At 36.7% G+C, this 23,042-nt stretch overlaps 2 protein-coding genes and 1 long non-coding RNA gene across 3 annotated transcripts in view; 2 read left to right on the top strand and 1 right to left on the bottom strand.

The window, feature by feature from the left end:
• Positions 1-83: 83 nt before the first annotated feature.
• Positions 84-14,855, bottom strand: zc3h7a (zinc finger CCCH-type containing 7A). Its single transcript, XM_033971439.2, has 23 exons — positions 14,719-14,855; positions 13,511-13,613; positions 11,934-11,973; positions 10,575-10,775; positions 7,739-7,897; positions 7,293-7,373; positions 7,065-7,118; positions 6,946-6,985; positions 6,279-6,607; positions 5,513-5,777; positions 5,397-5,425; positions 4,420-4,564; positions 3,532-3,690; positions 3,173-3,378; positions 2,863-2,963; positions 2,580-2,761; positions 2,387-2,460; positions 2,177-2,310; positions 1,988-2,093; positions 1,808-1,916; positions 1,597-1,730; positions 1,349-1,512; positions 84-740 (listed from the first exon to the last, which is right to left on the bottom strand). The coding sequence occupies exons 2-23, from the start codon at positions 13,576-13,578 to the stop codon at positions 551-553; spliced, it is 2,970 nt and encodes a 989-aa protein (XP_033827330.1). The 5' UTR covers positions 13,579-13,613; positions 14,719-14,855; the 3' UTR covers positions 84-550.
• The window catches only part of LOC129456454 (uncharacterized), a 151,253-nt gene continuing 139,400 nt past the window's right edge, over positions 11,190-23,042 (top strand). Inside the window, exon 1 of the long non-coding RNA XR_008648778.1 lies at positions 11,190-11,250. This is a non-coding gene — a long non-coding RNA (uncharacterized LOC129456454). The remainder of the gene's footprint in view (positions 11,251-23,042) is intronic.
• On the top strand, positions 15,676-22,967 carry pla2g10 (phospholipase A2 group X). The gene is made up of 4 exons (XM_033971445.2): positions 15,676-15,839; positions 17,786-17,954; positions 21,266-21,372; positions 22,661-22,967. The coding sequence occupies exons 1-4, from the start codon at positions 15,803-15,805 to the stop codon at positions 22,807-22,809; spliced, it is 462 nt and encodes a 153-aa protein (XP_033827336.1). The 5' UTR covers positions 15,676-15,802; the 3' UTR covers positions 22,810-22,967.

Below are 23,042 nucleotides of genomic sequence, written 5' to 3'. Positions count from 1 at the left end.
GTGAACAAATAGTCACTTGTTTGTCCCATAATTGGGCTCCAGCAACTGAAACAGAAGCTAAAATTGAATAAACATTACTGGTTCAAAGCAATTTTTGAAAAAAATGTTTTATTTTTTGTGCCCATTACAATGGTAACACTATTAGATAAAATGGAAAGTGAAAATGATGTATACTTATGGAATAAAATAATGTCAAATTAACTGTCAATTTTAATTATACCCTTACCTTTGAGAGGAAATGTGTAAGGGGTAAAGTTAACATATAAACTTCAGAAATAAAATAATTACTTTGTCAGCTGTTAGGTACTTAAACACAACTCTGATTGGTGTCAACATGCTTTTTTCACCACCGTTTTGAGTGTCTATTTCATGTTTTCATATGAACACACGTGTAGATCAGATCAGAGAAAACCAAACAATTCACAGGGCTGCTCCATGATGGCCCTTTAAAATCAGAAGCCTTCAGTGGCTCTCAAGAATAGCCCAATGTATTAACTTGAATCCAAACATTTCTACTTTTTCCTTTTGACTGGAACATAAATTCTGTTAATTATTTAATGTCTCTTAGGAGAAAACTGTATTTTCCAAAATCATTGTCATTCGGTGCTATAAGATGATCTTTTCTAGCTTTGGCAAGTTTCATCAAAAGGAATTCCCTGCGCTCCCTCCATTCCCTCAGCTCCTGCTCCCCGTGAGCCAGTTTACACAACTCGTCCTCTGTGCATGTGCCTTTGAGGAACCTGCGGACAGACAATTCAATCTGTTAAGGGAGGTTAATACAGAGCTGCACAATATAAGTGTATATTGTATTTACCACACTCTCAAAGTTTCAGGGACCATTTTTGGCATGTTTATGACACTACCAACTGGGTGACAGGAGCTCAGTTGGTAGTGTTTGTCCACTGATCTGAAGGTTGGCGGTTCAAATCCCGCTAAACATCTTTGACTGAGCGATCAGATCCACTGACCTACAGGGTGGCAGTGTGATTCCAGCTCCCACCACTAAATGCTTCAGTTGTGCCATTGGGCAAAACACACTTAACCCTGAATGTGTGTGAATGGGGAAGTGGTTCCATGATAAGCGCTTTGAGTATTGGTGGAAAAGCGCTATATAAAAATGTGGCCATTCACAATGTTTCCATATATTTAGTGGTTTGTTTAGAGAAATTTTTGTTTTGATTAAGTGTCAAATATAATGACTCAACTGTAGATAACATTATTTCTGGTTAAATTAAAGAATTTTGACATTCTAAAAACAGTGATATCAGATGTTCCCATTAGCTGCTGTCCAGTTTGGGTTTATATAATGTTAATTGGCCTTATTCCATGTGCCTGAGTGCATGTTTACCTTTCACAAACTTTAAAAGTGCCTGTGGGAAATCGATACTGCCAGCAGTTCTGATCATCCTCAGAGTTAAAGACACGGTCCTTGTGTTTTTCTGAAGTGATGTGCTGCTGCCACTGCTTCTCACTGTTGCAGTTTTTACCACAAAGCCAGCAATGATTACCAGCCTGTATTTATACACAAGGATTAGTAATGAAATAGCATTTGGCAGAGAACTGGATCTCATTTGCATGGTAATGTTTTGAACTCACCACTTCTTCTGCATAGTCTGTTGGCATATGGATCTGTTTGCCATTTTCTCGAACAGAGTTGTTAGAGGAGTCTTCACCCCAGCCGGGCTTCTGAGACAGCAGCCACTGCTCATAAAGCTGCTCCATGTCTCCAACTACAGAAACAGACACCCTATTTGTGACAATGTGAAAGACAAAACCAGCGAAATACAACTCTGGACTCCAAACTCACTGTTGTTTTCCTTCATGTAGGTCCATAGATCTCTTTCTTCTATACTATGAGCAAATGTGCAATTGCCAATGTACTGGCACTTCTTACCAGCAGTTACATGCATGCAAATCTGAAAACAAAAATGGTTTCAGTGTGGCCATTAAAAAATATGACAACATAGACCAAGGTATTCAGACACACCTCAAACTGGGCAGGTATTGGCTTTTTGGTTGGAAGTGGACGAACAGTTGTCCACTTTTTCCTTTCATTCGAGCTTACTAGAACAACTCTTCTGTCTTTGGCCCACCTGGAAAGTTATAGGTTATATTATATAAAAGTACATTTGACTATTTGCAGATGGTTTTGTAACAAAGTGACTGGATGACTCACATGTGCCTGGCTTTAGCAGAACAATACTTTTTGTTTTTGTCAGCTTCACTTAACTGACCATTCCTCCAGCACTGGCCACAAACAAACATCATCTTTAGATTTGGAGGCCCAAACCTGGGCTGTGTGTTAGGAAGCTGCCAAGAAATTATAATAGTTAAATATTTATATTTTTATAATAAGACGTGAGATACATTTGGATGTTACTGTTACCTGTGCTCCCTGCAATGAGGCTGTCGCAGCCCAAAACTTTTTTGCTTCTTGGACAATACTTTCATGACTAAGACCTACCATAAATAAGACAACACTTTATTAGTCACCTGTGGTGGTTATTTAAATAGAGAGAGAGCATATTATTATACCTATAACATAACACCACCATGGTGTCTGATTTGAATATGCTTACCTAGGTCGCGCTGCATCATCCACACCTTGAGCTCAATGAGGCTGTGGGCGTAAAAGCACTCGTCCTCTCGGCTGCAGCCGTATCGCACTTCATGTCGACACAGGTCCAGCTGACAAAGGGACGTTAGAGGTCGGATTTTCGAATAACGAACCATGTTCTCCTTCAAAATGTGAACTAGGCACCTGCAAGACAGACAGGCATCTATAAACTTTCACCTGTTCATTTGACATTCCTTTTAAAAAAAAAAAAAAAGGTCTGGAAAAAAAAAACTACAGTAACTCACTTGTGGGACTCAAAGTCATGTTTTGTCACCGGGTGAGAGCAAAGAGAAGGAAAATCTTTATTGGTTTTGCTAATTATTCTTGGTTTGTGGTCAAAACATACCTGAAAGAAAGAAATATGAGTATTGAGTAAATTTTCAGTATACTGAAAAATGGATATTCCAATAAAAATAAATAGTATTGATAAATCAATATTTAATATACGCATGGTTGTCTCATTGTCCGTAGCTCTAGTCTCTACACATACAGACCTACTTTTATCTTACCGTCAGTTGTTTCAAAATATAAAATGCCATATTTAAAAATACTTACTCCACAAAGGAACATAAAAATGCCGTGATGCTCCTGTAAGATTTTTGGGACCGTGAGCCTGACATTGGAGTGGGGCCCAAAAGGATCAAAGAGCAGCTCCCTGGAGATAAAGCCTTTTCGCTCCAGAGTCCAAACATCAATTTCTTCCTGACAGTATGCAAATGTGCAATGGCCCGGGTACAAACAATCCAGTCCAACCGCCACCTCTGCAACAACACAGATGACATTTAAAACGCTGGCTCTTCATTCACACTGTGGCAAAGCATGAAATGTGACTGGTGGATTTATCAAACAGGGACCAAAATAGGTGCTTCACTAATAAGAGGACAAAGTACAAGTAGTGATGTTGTGGAAAATACCTTTGCAAATGTAATAGGGGCCTACATATTGGGTTTTTGTGGGCCTTGGTCGTATTAACTTCCAGGCTTTATCTGTTGAATGCTTGAGTCTGCCAAGTAACGCATCTTTTTTGCATTTATGTTCTTCTGTGTGAAGTGTGTAGTCCAATACACCGGAGCCTGCAGATACAAAGGACAGAACATGTTAAATATCACTGTACACACTATTAACCATTATGGCTGCAATAATTAATCGGATGAATTGTGACTTATTCAATTAAAATCATCTGTAATTAATTAGATTATCATAAACTTATGCGCCCTGCATGCAGGAAAATGATCACAATGACAGGACCACAATCAACTCAACATTGCACAAATGTTATATATATTGTGTGATTTTGATTTTAAGATGTTCTCTATGAATGGTAGAGTGGCAACCTCAAATAGCAGTAAAAGTGGAACAAGTTGGGGGATGTGGTGTGACATGATGTGCCAGATATGATCAATTTAAAGTAAGAGATAAAGATTAGGTTAGAAAGATCGATTTTCAATAGTTCGCCCTTAAAACACAGTGTGGATTAGCTATAAATCCCATCATATTACAAACCACAAAGATAGGACCCCAAGTAGTGATGCAGCAAGCAATATTTGTGTATTCCTGTTTTCTTGTAGATAACATTATTTAATACCATTCACATGGCACTTGTGAAATACTGGGACATTATCCAAATAAGAGGGACACAGGACAACAAAAAGAGGGGCAGGCGGTCACTAATCAAGAGGCTTTCAGTCAGTCATCCTAATCTCGTTAAAATATAAAAATTATCTTGAAGGCCCAATAGAAGTCATTGTTCTTTAGATGACAACTAAAATTATCATTAGAAAATGACGATAAACAATACTCGCCTGTTTTAACAAAGCAGACAGAACATGCTTGTTTGAATTCATGAGTTTCTGCTAAAGGGTTCTTGGCCAAATCTACAGCAGCAGGGATCCCCTTCACCTCTGGCATCCCCAGTGGCATTCCCATGGGAGCATCATGATTATTCATCTGTGAAAAACAACACAAGTGAGTCATCAAGGTCATGGTCAAGAAGATTTTTTTGAAACAACCAAATATGCTTCACTGCCTTCTTAACTCCTTTAACAAGTATTTCGACCCTTGAAATGACTTGGCCTTCAAAGTAGCGTCTTTATATAACTTGACAGGTAACAAAAAGGACTACACGACCACATAATCTGGTCTAAAAGGGCCCATATTATGCCAGTTTCTGATTTATGTAGTAATATTCTTTCCTCATCAAAAAAATACCTGGAGGTTTTTTCTTTCTTTCATTCACACATGTTTAACACACTAACTCTGCATATTTATGCTGTTTTCTCAAACAGAAAACACTCTGTTACACACTGTGATGTCATGTGGTGATACAGCTCCACTGTTTTTAAATCCATACACATTCTCTTGAGTCATTTGGATAATGTCAACCCTGAAATTGCCGATCTCTACTAAACGTGGAACAGAGCATTTTGAGCTTTGGAAATGTAGACAGACTAACAAACCAGAATTACTCAAAGATGTGTGAATGAAACAAAACCAAATTAGAGGTATGTTTTTGATGAGGTAACAACATTCTAACATGAATAAAAGTTCACAATAATCAATTTTGTGCAATACAGAACATTTAAAAAGGCTTATCTTCATACACCACTGATACAGGTAGCACAAGCTAAGAGCCACTGGTAAAGCAAACAATGGTAAAGCAAATAAATATATGAAACCAATATAGCAGGATAAAACACTAACAATATTAGATAAGTAGAAACTTTGATTTAAACATTATTACTATAACATATACTGCATTTATAAATTGCATGAAAATTACCTGTGGAATATATGGACGAGGGGCAAATTCTGAAATTGTGAGAAACAGAAAAATGTAAATCAAGTACAACAATTTGATTTATACATTAACACATGACTAAACTTAAATTGCCTCACCTGATTTAAAGTCTGATATGGAGAGGCTATCCAATGAGTCCAAAGGCTGGGCTAAGGTATCAAAAGTGGACAAAGTAGACAAACTGGACAAACCAAATAATGATCCAGATTGATGATACAAGGGGGGCAGAGTAACAGTACATGTTTGAGTACTAGTGGGTAGAAAAGGGTTGATGTTAGATGGCATTAGGAATGGACTTGACAACGAACTACTTGATGAAATACTGGTTGGCAACGGGAGGGGCCCCTTTACTGTCAGTATACCCTGAAAAACATTAAGAGAATTAATTAGATATCTATGTAATCCCTCAATTGTCCAGGTAAGTTCCATCGAAAAAAGAACATCGAGTTCTGTCAACTGGATATTAAGAGTGAATATGTTTTGCCACTCATCCAAGTAGCTTCTTCAGTCCTGACAGGGTTATATCTGTCTGAATGGAGGGGCGAAATACACTGAAACCAACACACTCTAGTTATTTACGTTAAAGTAGTAGTTCAAGGCATTTAACTATCCTAAAGTTTGAACTGTCCCCCCGAGTCATATTTTGCATAATTGGTACTGCCCCAAGTTGACCTAACTCTGTTGTGCATTTCAGTGTAGTTCCTCCCTTCAAAAAATACATTTAAGACAATGACTTGCCAGAACCCTGTCAAAAACATATGTACTAAACATTTGTACAGTAGACATGATTTTATTTTCTCTGGCAATGCAAAGGTATGCATTTATATTTTCAGCAATAAGCATGAGATGTATTTCTGTACTCACCATTTCTGATTCAGGGCCTGCTTGGTCTAAAAGGTCATCCAAATCATCCCCAATAATGTCCGTGTCAAAATCAGAGCTTGATTTCAGTTTATTAGACCTGCATCCATTCACAAAGGTGGGCACGGGGAGGGGGGAGGACGAGGGCACAGACACAGGCACAGACTCGAAGCCCGGGGGTTTGGAGTCCGAGGGGGTCCCACAGGAGAGACTAGTGCTGGGGGGGCGTTCCTCCAACACTCCGTCTATCAGGGGCGAGTGCAGTGGGACGGGAACTTGGATCGGAGCTGGGACTGGAGCCAAAACACTATCTGGGTTTATCTGAGGCACTTCTGTGAAAGGGTCAAGAGAAGGAAGACATATTAATCTAAAGTGCTGTTTGACTTATCAGAATCAGAATACACTTTATTGCCTCTGTCAGTGAAAAATGTTCACAAATGTGCTTTGGTAATATGGTGTGACATAAAATGATATAAACGAATAATGATAGCAATATATACACTATGATCAACAGTACAAAAGAAAGGCATTCATAAAAGAGGACCCAAAAACTTGACTAAATATAATAAAAATATACAATAGGGACAGAACAACTAGCAGTGCAAATAGATGAAGTATTATTGATGTGAGTCATTTAAAGCAGGTGTTCATGTTACAGACGAGGACTTACCCATTTCTATATCTTCAACTGAAGATGAACCATTATAAAACTACATTTAAAAAATAAAAACAACCATTAGTTCTAAGAAACAGTGGCAGTGGCACATCACTAATTAGTCACCAGCCCACCTTTTCAGATGACGCATCTGGATAAGATGAACCGTGTAAAACATTCAAGGCGGGCTGTTCAAACAGATATTGTATTACATTTAAAATAAAAACAAAAACAATAACTTTGCAAGCAACATTTAGAGCCATTAAATTGACACTTGTTGAACTGGTTTATAAAACAAGTGAAGACATTTCCTCGGCATTTCCTTGTAATTGATTGCATAAACATTTGATCATAAAAATTACCTTAGTTCTTACGTAAGCCTTTCGAATTTTCAAACCTAAAATTTTGGCAAGGTCCTGAGTCAACTGCATGACACTTGGATCCTGGAGGAGGCAAAAAAAACTTACTGCAGAGGAACATTAAAATATAAATAAATGCAACAAAATAAATATTATGACAAAAGACCATTCCAAATACCTTACCAATTATCTGTTTTTAAACTTCTAAAACCATAATGCATCATTAGACACAGCCATATCCTGTGTTTCTCATACAGTTTACATTTATGTCCGATTGCGTAAGAGAAAATACCATAGCAAACCCAGCACCCTCTGTGCAAACAACAGCGCCTGAGGTAGACTCTCTGATGCTTTAATTTGCTTCCATGTTTGTCACATTTATAAAAACAACAGGTGAAAGGATTTTCTGCTCGAGTCTATGATGAAAAGCCCATAGATCTGCGTCTCACCTGAGGCACCACGAGAGAACATTTGGCGACCGCCTCATAGGCCTCCTGATGTCTCCCCAGCTCCTTTAAGCACTTGGCTTTCCTGAACAGTGCTTTGTAGTTGCCTGCATTTAGTTGCAGAGCTTTTTCACAATCATCGAGAGCAGCGTCATACAGTCCCTGGTAAAAAAAAAAAAAAATTAAAATGTTAAAAGATCAAATATCACACAAAATTGACTCTTGTGAATTTTAGGCCATGTTATAATGTTGTGACGTCAAAAATATAACTGGAGTTGTGTTGGGTTTTGTTTCATTCACACGTTTGTGAAATGCTGCATTATTAAGCCGTTTTCTTCTACCAGGCTCAAAATGCTCTGTTCCACTTTTTGATGTCGTTTTTAAGTTAACAGCAACCCTTTACTTTGTTTAGTAGAGATTGGCAATTCCAGGGCTGAGATTAACCAAATGATCCTATTAAAGGCATATGGAGTTTAAAAACCCAGTGGAGCACTTCTTGTATTACCATGAGGTCACAAGGTGGTAGTGATCACAAAAGTTTCTCAGTTGGTTTCTGTTCTGTTGTATGAAGAACAGGCGCAGAGGCTTGAGAATAGTTCTGTAGATCTTTATTGTACAGCTGAAAGGCAGCGTATAGCAAAATTCAAAGCAGAATCAAATGCAAAGTCTATGCACCAGTGTTTTAAAATCCTCCCGGAGTGGGTGTGTCATGCACTCCTGTATGAAGGAGGCAATTGTGAAGAAATGTGGCCCTGACCAAAATGTAACTGTTACATCTGAGTAAATGAGTTTTCTGTGATTACAAGAAATTACAACTTATATGGGACAGAAGGTTTCGTAAGCAATGCATTATATTTATATATTGTTCACAGTGGAACAGCGTTTTTTATTTGAGAGAAGAAGCCTAAATATGCAGGGTTTGTGTGTTAAACATGTGTGAATGAAACAAAACACAAATCCAGGTCTGTTTGTGATAAAACAACATTACAATAGATAAGAAACTAGCGTAATATGGACCCTTTAAACAATGTTACACTTGAAAAAGACTGCTGCAAGAAACACACAGCTAAAGAGCCCCTTTGATCACCAAGTCACATTGTAACTCTGGCTCTGTACTTTATTTTTCTCTAGAATACCCAGAACTTTCCAGTTAAAATAGCTACTTTTAAAAGTTAAACGGGTATTACCACTTGTGACTAACTCAAAAGGATGACTTAAGAATTATTGGCAAGGTTTTCTGACATTCATTTAGATAGAATTAAACTTTTAGTCAGTATATATACACGCTCGAGTACAGTGCAATAAAGTGACAAATTTACTTGCTAGCTTTCCACCATAGTGAAAGAGCAAGTGGCTTTGAGTATTAGATAAGTGCTGTGCAAATGCAATATATTGTTACTGGTAATTAGTTTTTATGGCCACACTATAGGGTCGTCAAAAAGTATCAAAAATCAGTTACTAATCGATACTAAAACGAGTGTCAAAAAGTATTGATATAAAAAAGTCACATTCACAGGACAGAAATGAAGCTTTAGTGAAAAAGCTTAGAATGATCTTGAGCTGAATAAGACCACATAGACTAGTATACGCCCATGGAAAACTATGGACTCTACCTGGATGACTGAGGATTAAATGCTTATAACTCCACTTTTTTGACAACACTAACAAACAATTTGGTTATAAGAATAGACAAAGATAGTGTTTTAAGCGTTGTGTGTCATATGCAAACCAGATTCAAAGTAGAGTTTTTCTTTTTATTAAAGGTTTGAACAGAGGCCAGACACACCTCATGACACTGATCCTCTGACTCTCTGTACAAATCATTTTATGACCCACAAAGAGTTCAGGACATAAAACTATGTAGACTATTGTGTCAATTTACATTGTTATCTGATACAAGAGTTTTGATGCAGAGAAATAAAAGAACTATCTTCTACAATCTCAATGATGAATTTCAGGCAATATTTTAACAATGCATCAAAAATGTGCCATAACACGTCTCTAAAGATATAGGTTAGCTTTAAAATACTGCAAAAACTGAATGGGCTGTGAAATAAGCCACAAATGTACAGAACAACAGATTCTCCAATACCAGCAGGTTTTTGTTCTTTTTACTTTTAATCAGATTTTTCCAGCTTTCTATTGGTCATAATTATGATTGCTATTTTGCATAACTCCACAACACATTTCTGTGTAAACTCTGCACACCTGATTGGGCAACAGGTGCACTGGAAGAGAAGCACTTGGCTGAAAACATTTTTAAGAAGACTCCTGCACACTGTCTCACTCTTTCACTTTTAGCAGTACTTTTCTTCTGACCTCCCACAGGCATAACTCCACAGCATCAATTATGATATCATAATTTTTTCAATGATATCCCACATCTCAACATGGCCTAACCAAAAAATAAATAAATAAATAAATAGAGTAAGCTCTCTATTGTTTTATGGTTTATTTTTAAAATGCAACTGACTTTTAATTATAAGGTTCATAAACAAAGAGATGACGCACTTTTTAAACTAATCTCAACTTAACCTTGTATGCTTGTTTGTTTTGTATGTTTTTCTGCTTATAATGTATTTTAAACAGGGCACCCATGAAAAAGAGCCCAAGTGCTCTATATAAATAAAGAAGAAACAACAAATTAATGTTATCCACTCTAGTAGCATGTAGCTCACAGAATTAGCCAATTTATTCAACCAAAGCGTGAACTCCAAACCGCATGATTTGGATTTGCTGTAGACCTCTCAACTGAAAAAACTCAAGCCTATCATTAACCATTTGACAATTAGCTGCATTTGATAAAAAAAAAAAATAGATAGTGGCCTTTCCTACTCACCGTAATATTAAGATAAGCGGCGGCTCGGTTTGCGTAAAGCTTCTCGATGAGGCCAGTGCAGACACAAATATCTTCAGAATCAGCGTAGTCGGCTACACTCAGTGCTTCTGTGTACATCTCTATAGATTTGGCCCATTCTCCTTCTTTGTACACATCATTTCCTTCTCCAAAGAGGTTCCATACAAGATCCTTGATAAAAATCTGAAATGAAAAGTTTTGATTTATTCAGTGTTTATGTTTATATATATATATATATATATATATATATATATATATATATATATATATATATATATATATATATATAGATATATAAAAACTGAGGCAAAACAAAGACAGACACACTATCAAGCAAAGAAATAACAAAATTATACAAACTACTAAGCTTAAAGGGTCTATATTACAATATTTTCTGATCTATGTTATAATGTTGTTTCCTCATCAAAAACACACCTGGAGTTGTGTTTTGTTTCATTCACCAATGTTTAACATAAAAACGCTGCATATTTAGGCTACATATTTGAGTTAATCCATCAAACAGAAAACACTGTTCCACTTTGTGATGTCATGTGAGAATACATGAAGTGCTCCACTGTGTTTTTAAATTCCATACACCTTCACTGGAGTCATTTGGATACTTTCAGCCCTGGAATTGCCAACCTCTATTGAACTAAAGGTAAAAAGTAGGTGTTAACTTAAAAACTACCAGAACATGACATCACAAGTTGGAAAATAGCATCTTAATCTTTGGAGACGTAGACAAACTAAAAATACTCAAAAAGGTCTGCGTAACCCATCAGTCTTCCAGGTCTAATCCATAGGAAAAGTCAAAAGTAATATATGGACAAAATGTCCTCCATCTATAACTCCATCCTCAGACCCAAAGCAATCAAAGGAAGCAAAGAGAACAATAGAGCTAGCCAGGATGCCAATAGTGCACACTTAGTGTAGCTCAATCGACCTGGCCTACACAGAAACTGTAAATAAAAGCTGTTTCCAGTTTCAGTGGTTAGCTCCTCCCTTCAGATAGATATAAGGCCGTGTCCACCAGTAATCTGACCACAACTGAAGAAACAGCTTGCATGAGCAGTGAAAAGTCTTCACTCCTACAACTTTTGGTCCAGTTGACATATTTTACTTTTGGCTTTTACTATAGTCAAGCTGGTGTGAATGAAACAAAACATAACCTCAAGATCTTTGAACCATTTACATTGCCTTTTGAACTTTTACACTACACATTAGAAGGTTTTTTTTTTTGCATTTTTTTTCAAGGAATTGCCACCTCCTCCAAACACAAATAAGCAGTAAAAGGCAATAAAAATCAAGTGAAGCACGATATTCAAATGAGCACTCCATTACCTCGTACTGGTCCGGGCTACCAGGAAACGGCAAAGTTGATCTACAAAATAAGAGGGAATAATTACCAATTACCAGTTGACAATATAGAAAAACACATCAAATGGTGTCATTTGGCTTGGATAAATGGCATTAAGTATATTTAGTTTCCTCACACTATACAATCACTATATTCAACAGCTGTAGAGGAATAACTGGTTTGTGAAATACCGTAGTGAACATTAGACATAGCAAAACAATGAGGTGAAGTGGTGCTGTGTAAATGCGCTTGAAAACATGTCAGCTAAAGCACAGCTCTGCAAATAACCTTGACAAATGCTACACTGCACTGTTAAATATTTATAATGCAATTCCATGTCAAGGTCACTGTATTAGTGTTAATATGGGGTCACAAAATTACAATGAGCTCTTGCTAACCATTTTCTATTCCTCAGTGTTATACTATTGATAGCAATTTTGTGAGCAACTAAACTACAAAACTTTAGGGGGGGGGGGGGGGGGGGGGGGATCGAGTTGTGATTTTGTGTTGTGTTTTGTATTGTGATTTGACTTGTGATTTCAATGTTTTCAAATTCAGATTCACTTCAACCAAATTTAAACTGTCCAGCACTGTTGATTAACCAAATTCACTGTCATGTACACTTACTGACAATAAAACTGTGTCAACATAAGTATAACCCACAATCCAAACATTCTCTATGAAATGATGAATAATAGATCATTCAGTACAGTAACAGTACAATGCATTATATAGCAGCCTTTGTGATAAACTGTTCGGGAAGAATGCAGGATAAAAGCCTAACACTGAATCAGCTGTGGTATCCTGGCAACTGCACAGATCAACAAAAAAAAGAAAAAAAAAGAAACATGATGTAAGTCAGTCACATCATTGTTGCATCACGCTTTTGGGTTGGCCTTCTTCAAACTAAAATGCCAGCTTTAAAACAAACATCTCTTAAAACAGCACAATTTTGGCAGTGTATCAGGGCCAGGGTACAGTTTTCCTACTGATCCAAATGTTCACTTCTGATCTTAGCCTACTGCTGTTGTGTCATTGAGCAAGACACCTCACCAGATTAGGTTCAGTACACTGATTAAAGTATGGGTTTTTCAGCAGCTGTGTATACAGGGCTACACGACAGGGCTGTAAACAATATTCAAATGTTAATTGATACTAAAAGATACTGAAATGAATAGAAATTGTATAAAAAAAATAAATTAAAAAAAATCACATAAAATGACACAAAGTTGGATGATTCCTGAAATAGTTGGTCTTACTGAAACCTACTATAAGATCACATGGTAATAACGCGACAATCTTTTCTGGTTAAAAATGACATTCTTTTGTCTAAAGAATAAAGTTTTTGTTTGTTTGTTGTTGTTTTTTTGTTGTTTTTTTTTCTCACCATCATTACAGTCTCGAAATTTGTATTGAATATCAAAGCACACCAGTAAGTCATTTTCAAAACCCGTGGGTCTATGGGTACAATCGCTGTGTTTGAATACGTTTAAATTGAAGCGTGTTAGACTGCCCACACAAAATAAACAAATTGGGTCACATTGATATTTGTGCTACTTACTCAATAAACTGCAGGCCCTTCTGAATCTCCTGCCAGCGACTCCTTCTGTCCTGACATGCTCCGGACATGTTTACGTACTTCAAAGTTAAACTCCAGTCAATACCTGCAATTATGATTATACTTTATATTGACATAACAAATTTACATAAAAGGTTAACATTGGGTTACATCACATCATACACCAAAATGCTGTCTTAATATTAAAAGAAAAAAACAAAACAAAAAAAAACTTCCTCCTTGTGTATATAGTTGGAAAGAAGTGAAGAACAATGCAACAAAATTTAGAGGGAATTGTGAGCACAGCAATTTGCATTAGCCCATTACGTTTTCCATCACTATACTTAGGATGACTTATGTTCTCTTTTGGAACAGAATGACGCCTGATAGGTGCAAAACTGGATCGTGCAAAACTAATTGTCTGTATTTGTGTGTCAGAAAAAATAATATGGTTTTCACATATTTATAGAAAGTCTACAACATGCCTATAAACAATCAATCCTTTACAGTTCCTACAGTACGTACTGAAGCACGTTCTTTCCCGGAAACGATGCGATTTTTTAGTGTAAATCCATACGTCAACATAAATATCATATAAACACGGAAAGATGGACATATTTCAAATTGTCAGACGCATTATACAGCCCCTACAGCTCATATGGAAAGCTTATTTTAGGCGGTAGCACTGATGTCACATGAAACGAGATGACACCTCTCCAAAAAGCTCGTCTTACGTCTCTATTGACACTTACGTACATGGACGTGCTTTCCATACTTAGTAAACTTGTGACTTTACCTTATAATCCACAAAAAAATGTAAATATTTGTCTGTTAATATGAGAAATTTTGAATACATGGCACGTCCGATAATGGAAGCAGGACATTTAGCACACGTGTGTTAACCGCGGAACACCGAGAGCTAGCCGATGGCGCTACATCTGATATAGCGCAATATAGCGGCGGTAAATGTACAAAAATGTATGAAAATGAATGATAAATATATGTATTGATCCGGGAACAACACGCGGACACGTTCTTGTTCATGTCGTGACGCAAATAAGTTTCTAGGAAGTGGAGTGAACCCAACAAAGCGGAGGTATGTACAAGTTGAAGTAGTTCCCCAACGCAAACAATAGCGCATAGAGATGTATGGAGCCCTGGGACTGTACGCCCATTTCCCCCGGGACAACAGCGCTCAGGATCGTACTCACATGAATGTATCTTTCCCCCAAACAAACCCCGTCTCGGTTTAATAAAAACAGGGGAATAGTTTGTTTCGTTTAAGCTAAAATAAGTTGCTAAATGAAGGCCGCCCTTTGTGTCTTCTTCTGTATCTGTTTACCGGGAGATGGCGAATAGCTGAATGCTGCGCTCTGCCCTCTGCTGGCTCTGGGGAGACACGACAACTCCATCATACTGACGGTTGTCAACGCTCAAGAAAAGTATTTTGATGATAAAAAATATAATACAAAACACCAAAAAAAATCAGATTATTTATTGATACATTTATAATATAATAATTTTGTAGGCTTTTGCATTTCATTTGTACTGTGTACGAATGACGCTTAAACGTGTCCAATATTTGTTTTACATTACATGCAAATTTAATAAAATAATTTGGTGATCTTATGATATGACGTACTATCAGCAGGTTTTCGGAAAGGTTACTAAATTGATAAAGTGACAACCTTTTAGTGTAACGCAACAGCATCACCACTAAGAGGCGCCAACTTATAATATTTAATCACAGTCACGTTTGCCTTTGAGAGAACTGTATTTTGCGTTTCAGTTGCTACTTCACCATAATTAAACAAGTGACAATTGGGAGTGCCCAAAACAAAATAAAAGCAACAAAGGCATGACATGGGTGGAGTGTCTCGATTAAACCAACTGTGAATTGCTTCCTATAATTTGACTTGATGACTTCCATAGTAACAACGGCTATTATCTTTAGACCATTTTAATAAAAGTGATGTCTGTTGGTTAGTAAACTGCTGTCTATACATTGCTTATTATATTTTCTAAGCATATACAAAGAATTATGCACATTCAGTGTCCACTATAGACTTGACAATTACGCATGCGTCACTATAATTGCACTTGTATTTGGCTCTGTCCCCGCTAGAGGGCGCTTCCGTTTACAAACACTAGATTGGGAAGTGGCCAACAGTGATGCCTTAGGAGCTTATTGAGAGAACATCTAAAAAAAAAAAAGCTCTTGTCCTTTTCCTCTTACATCGTGTTTGACTTTCTTGGAGAGAGGTTCGGTTCGGTTCAGGTGCACTGCTTGTTATCATGACTTCATTTTATGGGATATTATTTTTTTTATTTGGTAAGTAACTTGTGTGCATACTTTTAATATCATAGTACATGCATTTGTCGTGAAGCAAAACTAAATTAGTCAACACAAAAACATTGCAGTTGTGTTCCTTCTTTGTGCTTTAATTCCAATTGCAGCAGGAGACACAGGTGCCTTGGGTGTGTTGGTCCGATCTTGCGCAAATATTTGTTGGCACAATTTTAAAAACTGGAATCCGGAACCTAGACTTTTTTTTTCCAGTAAGGTGTGCTATTCAGAGCTGGACAGTAATGAAGTACTTTGTCACGTAGCAGTATTTTTAGGTATTTTTATTTTAACACACATTTAATATATACTATGACACTAGGGCTACACTTTTTCTAAGACTAATATATTCTTATCTGGTTTGATAACACTTGAAATCTTTCATCATCAAGAACAATTTTGTCATTTGTCAAAATCAGAGTCAATGCCTTAAGTTTAAGTACTTTTAATGTGGGTGCAATATACATGGATTTAATAGCATGCTATACCTTGACTTGGGCACAGTAGTAGTTCTTTCACTGCTGGTACTACTATAGTTTATGTATGAATGTGTGGTATGCTTATGTTATTTTATCAGCTATCTACAAAGAAAACAATGGCCCAAACCAGAACCAACAAGAACAAGGTGTTAAACATTTGTGTACATGGCGAAATACAGAACATTAATCTTGATCTTAAACAGAAAAAAAAGAAAACTTAGCAGGATATAAAAGCACATAACTAAATACGGAACTAAACTTGCACTAAACCAGGTCTAAACTAGGACTATAGCAGGTATAGTCCTATTTATAGGATTTTTAAGACCTAAATCACTAAAACATTATCAAGACTAAACTAAATAACACAATTTTCTTCTGTATACAACAACTTATCTAGTTTAATTGTTTGTCTAAAATGGATGTTATTGTAATATAAAGATGTTGAAGTAATATAATTTATATTCCAGTCTTAATGTTAAACGTTTAATGCCGCTGATGTGTTTATATGTGAACTTTGAACTACAGTTGTCATGATACTAACATTTCGATATTAAGGAAGAGACTTGATACTAATACTGATACCACAATGATCATAAAAAGGCACTCTTTATTTAGGCAATAGAATGTGATTTTCAACATTAAATCTTAGTAGTTTCTTTTACATTGTAATATGGTTTTATATCTGTGTAATCTCTTGTCCAGGTACAGTTGAAATCAGAGGTTCATACTCTAGATAAATAGACACCCTTCCCATAATGTTACAAAAAGAGCCGGTGTCTTTTGGGTGTGCCTTCAAATACATCCACAGGTGTGTCTTTAATTAACTCAGATGTTGTCAGTAAATTCATTAGAAGATTCCACAGACATAACATCAGTGTCTGGGTTGTTTAAAGTCATAGGAATCTTACTGTATGTAAATGTCTGATTTTGAAGAAAGTAATGAAAAATTGTCTTAAAAAAAATTCTTCTATCATTATTCTGGCATTTAGCAAATTAGAAATAATTTTGTTAATCCTAACTGACCTAAAACAGGAAACGTTTAGTCTGATTTCATGTCAGACAGTGAGGAAAAAAGCAGAGGTGTCAGTTTATATAGTGTCTGTAAACTTCTGGTTTTGACTGTATGTTCCACAGTGGTCCATTAGTGTATAGTAGTCTATCTGTGTCTTTCTTGTTCTGATAAAGCTCAAGACACATTTTAAAACTATTCAGGAAAGGTTCATGTCTGTCTTGTGAATGTGACTTCTTTAGTATCGATACTTGCTTAGCTTTCAATGCTACTTTTAGTATTGATTTGTATCTGATTTTCACTACTTTTGCCGACCCTACTTTGAACACACTTCCAATGCTTGTCATAAAAATCCTAACCAGGCAACAGTATAGTGTCACCATTATTTGTCCCAGACCCACATCTTGAGGACCCCTGAGAGACAGTATCATGTTGTTGCTTTACAGTGTCAGTGGGCTCCTTGGCGACACAGGGGTCCCACCGGAGTAAGCGTGGTTTGCTGGAGCTGGCTGGGGCCATCAAATGCAGCACTGGGAGATCAGCTCTGTCCTACATGATGTACGGCTGCTACTGTGGTCTGGGTGGACAGGGCTGGCCTAGGGACGAAGCAGACTGGTAAAGCACTCATCACTTATGCAAGTATTACAAAACACAGTGGTTTCACATAGACGCTCACGCTTCACCTTTGGATGTAAACACAGTTGGTAGGGATGGGACGAGACAAAATTCCCACGAGAGAAGATGAGGCAGACTGGGTCCACGAGAACTAGACAAAATGAGAGTTATTTAATATTAATAAATTTCATCCAGTTCACAATTTTTTGGCTTCACAATTTATTTTATTAATTTATTTTTTCATTGTAGGGGTATTTTTTGGAACTAGTTTCAGAGGTATACTTGGCAAAGTTAACCCTTTTTCTTGTCTAAACTAAATGTAAACATGGGGAAAAAATCTCACAAGATTATTTTTCTTGTGACAATATGTAAAAACAAAAACAAAAACAAAACATCATTATTTGGATTTTATCACAATTTAGGCAGTTAATATCTTTATATCCCATTAAAAGAAGTAACTAAAGCCACCTGATTGCATGACGTGAAGAGAACTACAATTGGAGACATTACCATTGGTAGTGTACTTTTTTCAGCTTAATTGGATAACAGTAATCTAACCCTGCTTTGTGTACAAAATACCCTGGTTGTTACTGAGGAACCAGAGGCGATCCTTTTAAATCACAGACTGTATAAAGAAGTGGACTAAGTGAGTGTGACGTCACCCATAGTGTTCGGCTCCAGTCAATGACGCTCATCGAGGCTACAGCAGTTATAGGGGCAAATTTGGAGCCGGGTTCCATATTTGGAATCCCAACAGTGACTATCATAGCAACCAAAGAGCCAAAGAGGAGAGAAGTTGTTGAAGGTAACACTTTTCCTCACACCTCTGGTTTAGCAGGCTAGTGGGAGCAACCTTGGGGATAGAAGACGCCTGATTTGTCTGCTACTAATGTTCATATCTTGATTTACAGACACAATAGTGAGATAAACACACCAGGATCATGTAGGGTGGGTTAATACAGACATTTTGACAACAAAGTGACGAGCCTGGCAGCAGCAGTTACGGAGAGAGGGGCAACAGTTTCTCAATACAAAGTGAATTTGAGCCAGAGTGGATGGAGCTGGAAGCCTGCCCAAGCTCACTTTCTATTTGGAAGCGGTGGCTCGTATGTTAGCTATGTCCATTTATATGTACAGTCTATGGTTTAAATCATTTTTTTAAACTTTAAGCCAAGAAGTGCACCAAGGCTCAATTCAAGGCCCACTACTTTTTAACTATATTTATTAATTACATTGGTTGCATTTTAAGAGAAAGTCTCATACATTTATGTGCAGATGATGCTGTTTCATATGTAAGTGCTCCTTCTGCTGATCAGGCAGATGTAGCAAGATTTTAATGAAATTCCCTCATATTGATATGATATTTTCAATATCATTGTATGCAAATAAAAGTATAGTATGATTTGTATATTCTTGGGTTTTGACTTGATGAAAACTTATCCTTTAAAATACCTATCTTGGAATCATGTAACAGGACAGGACATGCAAAACTGGATACATTGGTGCCACAAATGCACTTTTAATAATCTGTTGATAAACATCTATAATCACACCTGCACTTGTTTTTAATGTTTTAAATTGACATATGTACTGTAAGTATTTGCTTTGTTTCTTTTTGTTTGTATTGCTTTGTATTTTAACAGGGCACTCATGAAAAAGAGAGTCTGGTCTCTCATTGGGCTCCCCCTGTATAAATAAAGATAAATGAAATAAAACAAAAGTGAGGAGTGAAGTGAAATGAGGCTAAAATAATAGCTGCTACCTTCAGAATTTAGATGCATCTTTTAATTTGGCCACACAAATGATCAGAACTGTCTGGAGAAGATGTGGACTAAACACAGAAGAGCTCCTTCTGGATTACCACCTAAAAATGAGTGTTTTGAGTAGTAAAGGAACACCTATATAGCAGTTATATTAGACCCTAGCAGTGACTACTTCTACTTATAACTGTGCTGCGTTTGAGCGCCTCATTCTCTCTCTAGCCACAAATAACATACCAGAATCATTAAACTGTATTCAAGGGCAGTCACACCCCATAAATGCAAAATAAACACTGAGCTGGTGTTTTAAGGCCACATTTACAGTCCAGTCAAGCGTGTACTTTCACTATTGAGCACGCAAATGAGCTTTGAATACTGACTATTTTAAATTCCTATTTTAGACTTTTTTTCTCAAATTAATATTTCAAATATAGAAATGTATTTGCATAGCATATTTGACATTGTGGGTATAAGCAGTACCAGTAGTGATAACAGTTGACATTATAGTAGTAGTAATAGTAATAGCAGTAGTTGTAGTATTAACAGTAGTAGTAGTAATAGTAGCAGAAGCGGTAACAGTTGACATTGTAGTAGTAGCAGTAGTAGTAGTAGTAGTAGTAGTAGCAGTAGTAGTAGTTGTTGTTGTAGTTGTTGTAGTGGTAGTAGTAGTAGTAGTAGTAGTAGCTGTAGCAGTATTACTAAATTTCAGTAGTAGCTGTAGTGGTAGTTGTAGTGGTAGTAGTAGTCGAAGTAGTAGTAGTAGTAGCAGTAGCAGTGGTTGTTATAGTAGCAGAAGTAGTAGTAGTAGTAGTAGCAGTAGTAGCAGTAGCAGTGGTTGTTGTAGTAGCAGTAGTAGCAATAGTTGTTGTTGTAGTCGTAGTAGTACTAGTAGTCATAGTCATAGTAGTAGTAGTAGCAGTAGTAGTAGTACTTCAATTCCTTTTATTAGTCAAAACCACTTTAGTCAAAACACAAACTTCCTGATCATAATTTTGCACACATTTTTTGCTTGAATAGTTCCGCTCTTTACTACCCAGAGTGCTGAATGGTACATCGTAGTATTTTGGTGGGAATCGCACCTCACCACTATAGCGGATGTAAACATACAGTTGACACTTCTAAGACCCACCTATCCATTATGAAGTAAAGCATGTTATTTCAAGTGCTCATAGTAAGTCTTCAGATCCTCACCATTTTCCTTCCGTTTAAGTCTTGTTTACACACTTTCTATTGGCCCATAAAATGTTCCGCGGAAGTCTAAAATCAACCGTAACTGGGATATTTTAAAAGTAAAGCCATCCCCCTCTCCTAATTACCATCTCTTTCTTTTCCTCTATTGCCCACAAAACAGACACCAAACCATTCCCAAACCAAATGCTAACTATGTGTTACGAAAACTCTGTGACTCCAACCCTGCCTTTAAAATAGCTGCGGTGTGATTTTGAGCGAGCCAGTGTGACTATCCTCCTACTTGACCCGTCTGGAAAAGGGTCACGCTGCCAGTGTGAAATAATAGGATGCTTGTGTGTTTCCCCGTGTGTTTGAATTCAGGTGTTGCCACAAACATGATTGCTGCTATGGAGAAGCTGAAGCAAACGGCTGTGGTACCAAAACGAGAGGCTATCACTGGAGCTGTGAGGACAAGAAAGCAGAGTGTGGTAAATTACCCACAATTTACTTAATGTTTACTCAGTTTTTGCAGCTTGTTTCTTGTGTAAACTTTAGTCTTGAAACATGCTCAATTTGTACCAATTAAAGGTTATTGAAGGGCCCATATTATGCTATTTTCTGATCTGTGTTATAATGTTGTTTCCTCATCATAAAACATTGCTGGAGGTGTGTTTTGTTCCATTCACATATTTAACACACAAACATTGCATATTTAGGCTAAGTTCTTCTCTCAAACAGAAAACACTGTTCCATACACCTTCACTAGAATCATTCGGATAATTTCAGCCCCAGAATTGATCTCAATCTCTACTGAACAAAAGGTCAAAGGTGTTTATTTGTGGAGATGTAGGCAGACTAATAATAAAGTGTTACTCAAACATGTGGGAATAAAACAAAATAGAACTTGGCATGTTTTTGATGAGTTATTAGCATTATAACATTGCTTGAAGCTCACAGTCCATTTTGTGTAATGTAGGACCTTTAAAGGAATTATGTAACTGTCCTCTCAGGGAATCTGCCACCTGCTCATCTTCATGGAGATGTTTTTGCTTTGCCTGGAAAGTTCCACATTATGGCACTTATCCATCTTGCATTTATGAAATTACAGGTGTTTTTGGTGTGTTTATATGCACATACTCTCCACAGATCTGGAAATGTTTTTTGTTTTTGTTTTTGGAAAGTAACATATTTTTCAAGCTTTCTAAGTATACCTAAATCGTTCAGGAGAAAACCCATAAGGATGAATGAATGTAATGTACACATTTAGTATGTACACTGTAAACAGTTGCCCACAGGAGGTGCTTGGGAAAGTGAACACGGGTTCATTGACCTCTGTGCATTCATCCAATCACACATTAAGGGTGTGTCACAGATGATTACAGCTGTATATCAAACTCAACTTTACTTTATCAGAAAACAGTTTTAGTCTTGATGCCACAATATCACATTTTAGTGTTACAATTAAGATATGTACGATTGTTGCTACCATGACAACCCTCGGTCATCTCGGTATGATCCATAGCCTGTATGCTAATATATGATTATGCAAAATATGACTCAGGTACAGTCCACACTTAATGGTTCAATAAACCCAGCTATAAAAATGAATGAATGAAACGTGTTCACTCTAAAGCATTTGTCCTGTTGACAAAAATGAATTTTTCTTTTGCTATGATTATTGATTATAGTTTAGTCAAACAATCTTGAAAACCCATAATCTTCACAACAAAAAAAATGCTGTTTCTTGTGTTAATTTTACCCTTGTCTTTTTTGCAGAGGACCCCAAGGACAAATGTGAAAAAATTCTATGCAAATGCGACAGAGAACTTGCAAAATGTTTAGGAAAAGCTCCGTTCATCAAGAAATACGCTATGTGGCCGGACTTTATGTGCGGACAAAAACAGCCTATGTGTAATATTTACTGACGCAGTAAACCCAGCCTCCCAAATACCATCTGTGCCATTATACAATATACAGCAATAAATTCATATCTGCCTCAATGATATGTTGTATTATCACTATATAAAACAAATTCCTTATATTTCAAAATATACCTGACATGGCACTTGTTGTATTTTTTCTTATCGCTAACATTTTCTTATGGAATTGTATTTTTTGCTTGTTAAGATTATCAATAAAATTATATGAAACTTGACTT

This window comes from Periophthalmus magnuspinnatus, chromosome 8 (assembly GCF_009829125.3).
Source record: "Periophthalmus magnuspinnatus isolate fPerMag1 chromosome 8, fPerMag1.2.pri, whole genome shotgun sequence".
Classification (NCBI taxonomy): Eukaryota; Metazoa; Chordata; class Actinopteri; order Gobiiformes; family Gobiidae; genus Periophthalmus; species Periophthalmus magnuspinnatus.
Note: the sequence above shows the minus strand (reverse complement) of the source record. Positions and strands in the feature narration are given on the sequence as shown.